Source organism: Leuciscus leuciscus (genome assembly GCF_965113295.1).
Source record: "Leuciscus leuciscus genome assembly, chromosome: 16".
NCBI lineage: Eukaryota > Metazoa > Chordata > Actinopteri > Cypriniformes > Leuciscidae > Leuciscus > Leuciscus leuciscus.
In genome coordinates, this window is record NC_138740.1 from 8,337,285 (window position 1) to 8,343,698 (window position 6,414).

Consider the following 6,414-nt stretch of genomic DNA (forward strand, 5'->3'; position numbering starts at 1 on the left):
TTCCTTCCCCTCTTCCAGATTGCCCCATCATCAGCAAAAAGTGAAAACCCCAGCCCATTCTCCAAATCCTCAAATACATCATTTATCATTATAGCAAATAATAAAGGACTCATTATACTTCCTTGTGGAGTTCCATTTTCGATCATAAACTTTTCTCTGAATATCTGTTTCCTATTCTAACTTTTATTGCTCTCCCTAATAAAAAAATCCTTGATCCATCTATACATTTGACCTTTAATTCCTAACTTGCCTAATTTGATTAACAGCCCTTCTCTCTCTACATCATGTTGTATGCTTTCTCTATATCAAAGAAAAATGCCACTACACTCTAGCCTGGAAATCCAGACCTAAATCTGAAAGATTAATGGTCTGGCGTCGACTAATGAAAATCGGCCAGCTCGAGGGGCGGCACCAAGCATGCATTTTAAAAATCTCACTGAAAAAATATGTATTATTTTCCACATAATACATTAACCTTTCATTTACCTTTTTTCCCCCCATTATATTACAGATGTTAGATGTCAAAGCAATTGGTCTATAATTTCCTGGATTTGTGCAATCTTTCCCTGGTTTGCGTATTGGAACTATCATAGTATGCACGTGTTGCCTGAACAACATATTAAAGTCACCATGAAATGGACAATTCTTGTTTTTATTGAATATTGCAATAAAGAAATAATTTATTATAAATGATTTATCCATGCACATCATATATATATTAACGTGCCCTCGTCCCAAGGACGCAATTCTGAGAACCGCTTAGAGAAAACTGCATTGTATATACACACATAGGACCACTCCCACCATCACAATGCAATGGACATTGTGCAGGGATGATTTTTGTCCAAATTAATCAAGGCTAGAAATTATGAGAAAAAAATCAGAATTGCAGGATATAAGGAGTTTCGAAATGTGAATTGTGAGATTAAAAAGGCGCAATTACCTTTTATTCTGTGGCGGAAACAAGCTTCTATACATCACTGAATTAAAACAGCTGAAGAAACTAAGAGGTGGATCCTGTAAAATCTTTTATTAGCTTTATTATAATATCATCATCATCAACATCATATTCTGAGAGTAGAAAACCAGCTACAATCTCAGAGTCAATCTCACATGAGGCATTCTTACAAATCAATCAGTGGTAAAAAAAACAACAAAAAAACATTCAAATCAGACAATCTCAAAATCTGTCTCTTAAATCGCAATGTCCCTCAGCCTGTGACAGACCGGCTTATTGTTTTATAAATGAGCTATAATATACCCATTAATGCGACTTTTGGTGCTGGGTTTGTGCAGTGCTTTGTAATTAGTTGTAATTAGTTAACTGTGAGATAATGGAAGGAGTGCAGTCTCTTGACCCCAAAAGCCCATCATTCTTAAAAGAGGAACCCCTGCTTGCTTTGGGGAAAACATTCGAGTCAGATTTAGAAGACCTTAAGCATGAGCTTCATCAAACGAGACGGCTTCTTTTAAGAAGGGAGAAAAGTGGAGAGAGACCAGCTTCTCTACTTGAGTTTGTGGGGTTTTTGGAAGAGGTTTTCCATGAACTTTTTAGGCTTAGTAAAATTTCGGTTGTGATTCCAGTTAGCACTGCATCCTGCGAAAGAAGTTTCTCTGCCCTTAAATTAATAAAAACCCACCTCAGGACAACAATGGCAGATGATAGATTAAGTCACCTGTGCATACTCAGTGTTGAGTCAAGGAGGGCATATTCCATTAATATGGAGGACTTTGTAAAACATTTTGCTTCATCTCACCAGAACCGCAGAATTATGCTGTTCTGAATGTTTGTTTTTGTGAACTTAGTGATGTCATACCACTGGGTAGATGCAGGTCATACCTGGTACAACTATTGAAGTTTATCATTAGAGTCAGTGTTAAAGGGCTCTATGTTTTTTTGTATTGTTGTTCTATTATTATTCTTTTGGTACATATTTGAATGTGTACAACTGCCTTGTCCTGCCTTGTTTTGACAGGTCCAAGTTTACCTCAGTTTTTGTTTACTACTGGACTTGATTAGTCCAAGGAGCACTTTGAATACTTGTTCTATTTTTGCTGTATACTTAATACATATATAATTGTGTACATTTTGGAAAATAAACAACTTCAATTTAATCTATATACATTTTGTGGAAAATAATTTATTTTTAGTGTAATTGAACACTTTGTATATTGACCCCCCAAAAGAATACCTTGCCACCCCTTTGCCAGCCCTGTTTTAAAAGTCTAGCTCCGCCACTGATTTTAGCATCCATTGACGCAGATTCAGATCGCTTCATAAATGTAAATTCGTCTGTCCATCGAATTTTCAAACGATTTATGAATGACTGGAAAATTACCGCTCCACTTCACATTGTCCAATGAAATTTTAACTTGTGCCAGATAATGATTGGTCGGTGTATTATACATGACAAACAGGCTTCATTGAATTATGTCATATTTTAAAATATGTGATATGTGGATTTTTAATTGAATCGACACTTTTATTGGAAAAAAAACATTTAAAAATTGTTTGGTTATTCCTTCCTGCCGTCGAGCCACATAGGCCACTGAAATAACTATATTTGGCTCGAGAGCATCGGTTCCCGGGCAGAATGTGGAATACCTACGTTTACACTAGTGCATTTTCATTTTAAAACGCATAACTTTTGCTACGGTTCCGCCTGCCGTCCACACACACACACACACACACACACACACACACACACACACACACACACACACACACTACTCTGGAGTTTTAGACCCTCATCCGAAGAAAGACACACACAACTTGACGCAACCAATAGCAACGCGTTGTGGCAACGACACCGACCTCAGATTGACAGAAACGTAAAAATAAACGTGAATTTAGGCTACTTTACTTTTGTACACATTGTCATGTTAATTATAATCAAATGCATTTTGTTTTATTGACCAGGGGATCGAGTCATTTTTTGTATCATCTGGACTTAAGTAAAACATATCCAAAAGAATTTTTGAAATATTTGATATATTTTGGATTTTATGAGTTGTGACTCCCAGTTCACGTTGCCTGATTAGGGTAAGGACCAAGTCATTAATCTGTTAACTGTTACTGGCCTATCTGATCTAATGTTGACAAATTATATATCATTGGAAAGCTTACGAACTCATCTAATCAAGTTGTGTTCCAAATTTGAAGTTGATATCACAAAACTTTAAGTTCCCATGAGATTTTGTTTAGGCGTAATACCAAAAATAACCACCAGGTGACATACATTCCATTGAATTTAATTGTATGCATTCTGCCGTAACAAATTAATACACTTCTGTCCAAATATCACTTCTATCACAAAATATTGAACCTTGAGACTCAGACCTTTCTGACAATATTTTGTCAAGATTAGAAAAGGTTTTGATCATAAATTATGAAACATGATTACGCCCAAAAGGGGAGGAGCCCGATAATAGAATTTAGAGTACCGTTTCTATGGTAACGCAATGTCCAATTTCAAAACGTTTTTCACAGGATGAATTCTGAGTTTGTAAGCTTTCAAATGATACCTAATTTATGATAACTACTAAAATATGATGTAATAAAAAAGTGATAAAAAAGATAATTTTATATTTTAGAGGATAATATATATAGAGTATAATATTATTTGATCATTTTTTATTGACAAATACTAGATTGTTTTATTATGAACTTTTAGCATGAAAACCAAAGTTTCAATTATCAAAAGTGTGTGCGTCGACTTTTTTGTGACAAACGCCAGAACTCCTGTTATGATGTAGATTTTTTGAGGTGCACTTGTCATAAATTTATCTATTACTGTTCCTACATAGTTTGTAACAAAAAACAGTGCTAAAATATATATTTAGGAGTCTTAGACCTTTCCAACGATATATAGTTTGTCATGATTAGATTAGGATTTAATTGTAATATAGTGAATTAAAAACTCAAAATACAAAGATGGTCAAAATGAATCCCTTTTTTATACCCTAAAAAGGCAACGTGACTCAGGAGTCGCATATATTTCAAAACGTGCTAAATAACAACATGAACAACATATTAATTAATTTTATTCTTCAGCACCTTAAGACAATGTTCAAAATTAATGTTAGCAGTATTATTATTATTTTTCCAGAAGAAAAGTAAGTTTAATATATATTTACTTTCCTCAAAATCTGAATGTCCTGCATCACCGGTAGCCATGTTGGATTTAGGTCAGGATGACTAATTTATCACAAAAAATTTGAAGCAAATTATGTGACCAGCATACTCAAGACAGACCAGGCTGTGATAAATGATAAAAAGGATTTGATGGGGAAAAAAATTCTTATGCCCCAAAAAAGACTCTCAGGTCACGCTGCCTGTTTTAGGGTTAAGTAGGCTATAATTATCTATATAAAATGTCTAAATATTTGTATTTAAGACATTATATATATATATATATATATATTATATATGTATATATTTATTAATTTTTTGGGGATAATTATAGCCTACTTAATTATACAATTATATAATAATAAATTGACAAATAAAAACTAAGACAAATAATTTGTATATATTTGCTGATAATTAAAGTCTAGATAAAGTCTTGATACGCGTTATAATCACGTCGAGCACCAACACAACTTGTCAATAGTCAAGGTAGTTTCCGAAGTTCTTAAACAAATATTTCACTGTATAATTAATTACTTTAGTATATTTAAAAATAAAAGTATAATAACAACACTTTTAATACAGAATTTTTTTTAATACAACACAAGTTAACTTCATCAACTTCGTTGTTATATTAATTTTTTATCATTTTTGTCTCCTTTTCTTCCTCTGATGGACTGCCACTGGGCATATCGCTTATTGTAAAGAATAATAATAAATAAAGAGATTGATACATTTAATGAATGTTATAAAACTAAGGCAACCAGCTTCCGGAGCTCCTGGGTGTACTTAAGTCATCTCTTCTCTTCCCTCTCTCTTTCTCTCACAGTTTTTCACAGATAGTTCACTGTTGCACACGAACAGCCATTCGGTTATACACTTTTTTTTTTAACAACATGTCTTACAGCCATCAAAGATGCTTATCCATCAAACTGAGCATGTCCACCATGCCCTCCTGTTCCAGAGAAACAGAACCCTTAAGCCCCTTAGGTGAGCATGAGCTCGTCACAGCCCTCCGTGCAGGGAGGTGTTGGGCAATAATGGAGGTAGAGGATCGTTTACGCTCATCATTTGAGAAGAACGGGTGTGGGCTCACTTCAGGCCAGTGGGGAATAGTGGAGGCCCCACAAGGAGCCCCAACTCCTGCTAGGTACCAGCAGGGAGAGCCTGTGCCTGCCCAGTCCCCTGCGGGAGCACCCATGCCAGACGGGTCCCCACAGGGAATACCTGTACCTAAAGCATCAGTGACCACTGTGTCCCCTAAGGAAGTACCTGTGCCCAACTCGTCCCAAGAGGAAGCACTCATGTCCACTGCCTCCCCAGGAAGCACATTTAATTCACTAGTAGCTGACTTTAAACACGCTGAAGAAGAGAAGGCTGAGTTCAGAAGAAAGCTCCAGACCTGGTTTCCTGGCATTGAAGGTAAGAACATCAGCCAGGCCAACAACAACAAAATATAGTTTTCTCTTAGATTATTATATATATATATATATATATATATATATATATATATATATACACACAAACATATATATATTGCGTTTTAAACAATACACATAGTTTCAAAGCAGCTTCATGGTAATAAACAGAATCAGTTGTTCAATTGTTCAAAAGAAAAAATTCAATTCTGTTGTGTAAATCAGCTTCTTTTTTTTTTAAATAAACAAACAAAACAAAAAAACATTCATGAGATGACTTGCTTATATAATCTTTGTATTGGACAGGAAATAACATACTTGCTGTCCTCGGTGGAGGGCTCGAGCTCGAGACTTGACCTGAAGCCTGAAGTCCAACCCCATCCTGACAGGAACTCAAGCCGTCACACTAGAGATCAGAGCCTGTCCACGTCTGAGCCAGAACATGAGAGACTGAAGACTGGAAAGAAGTCATCAAGTCATCTTTGTTTTAAAAGTCAAGACAAGTCATCTTTATGTATATAGTGCTTTATAAATGACCAATCTGTATATATGTCCCCTTTGAATAAATGCTTTCAATGAATACAAAAGAAGAAATGCTTTAAAAAAGTCTCAACCTATGAGAAAACTTTGAAGTGAAAAGGCTAAAGCCTATTTTTGTGCTTCCCGAAATAAAAAGGGGTATTATACGGTTATCTGGACCACACGATGGCCTACCCCTAACCCCGCCCCTAAACCTAACCCTCACTGGGGTTAAGACCAATCATACGATGGCCTACCCCTAACCCCGCCCCTAAACCTAACCCTCACTGGGGTTAAGACCAATCATACGATGGCCTAACCCCGCCCCTAAACCTACCCGTCACTGGG

The 6,414-nt window shown here is 35.8% G+C and overlaps 1 protein-coding gene across 1 annotated transcript; it reads left to right on the forward strand.

Annotated features, from left to right (window-relative positions):
- Positions 1 to 5,169: 5,169 nt before the first annotated feature.
- On the forward strand, positions 5,170 to 6,162 carry LOC309477520 (uncharacterized protein; the record flags this gene model as incomplete). Its single annotated transcript, XM_082140804.1, has 2 exons — positions 5,170 to 5,551; positions 5,854 to 6,162. The coding sequence occupies 2 exons, from the start codon at positions 5,170 to 5,172 to the stop codon at positions 5,901 to 5,903; spliced, it is 432 nt and encodes a 143-aa protein (XP_081996930.1). The 3' UTR covers positions 5,904 to 6,162.
- Between the last annotated feature and the right edge of the window lie 252 nt (positions 6,163 to 6,414).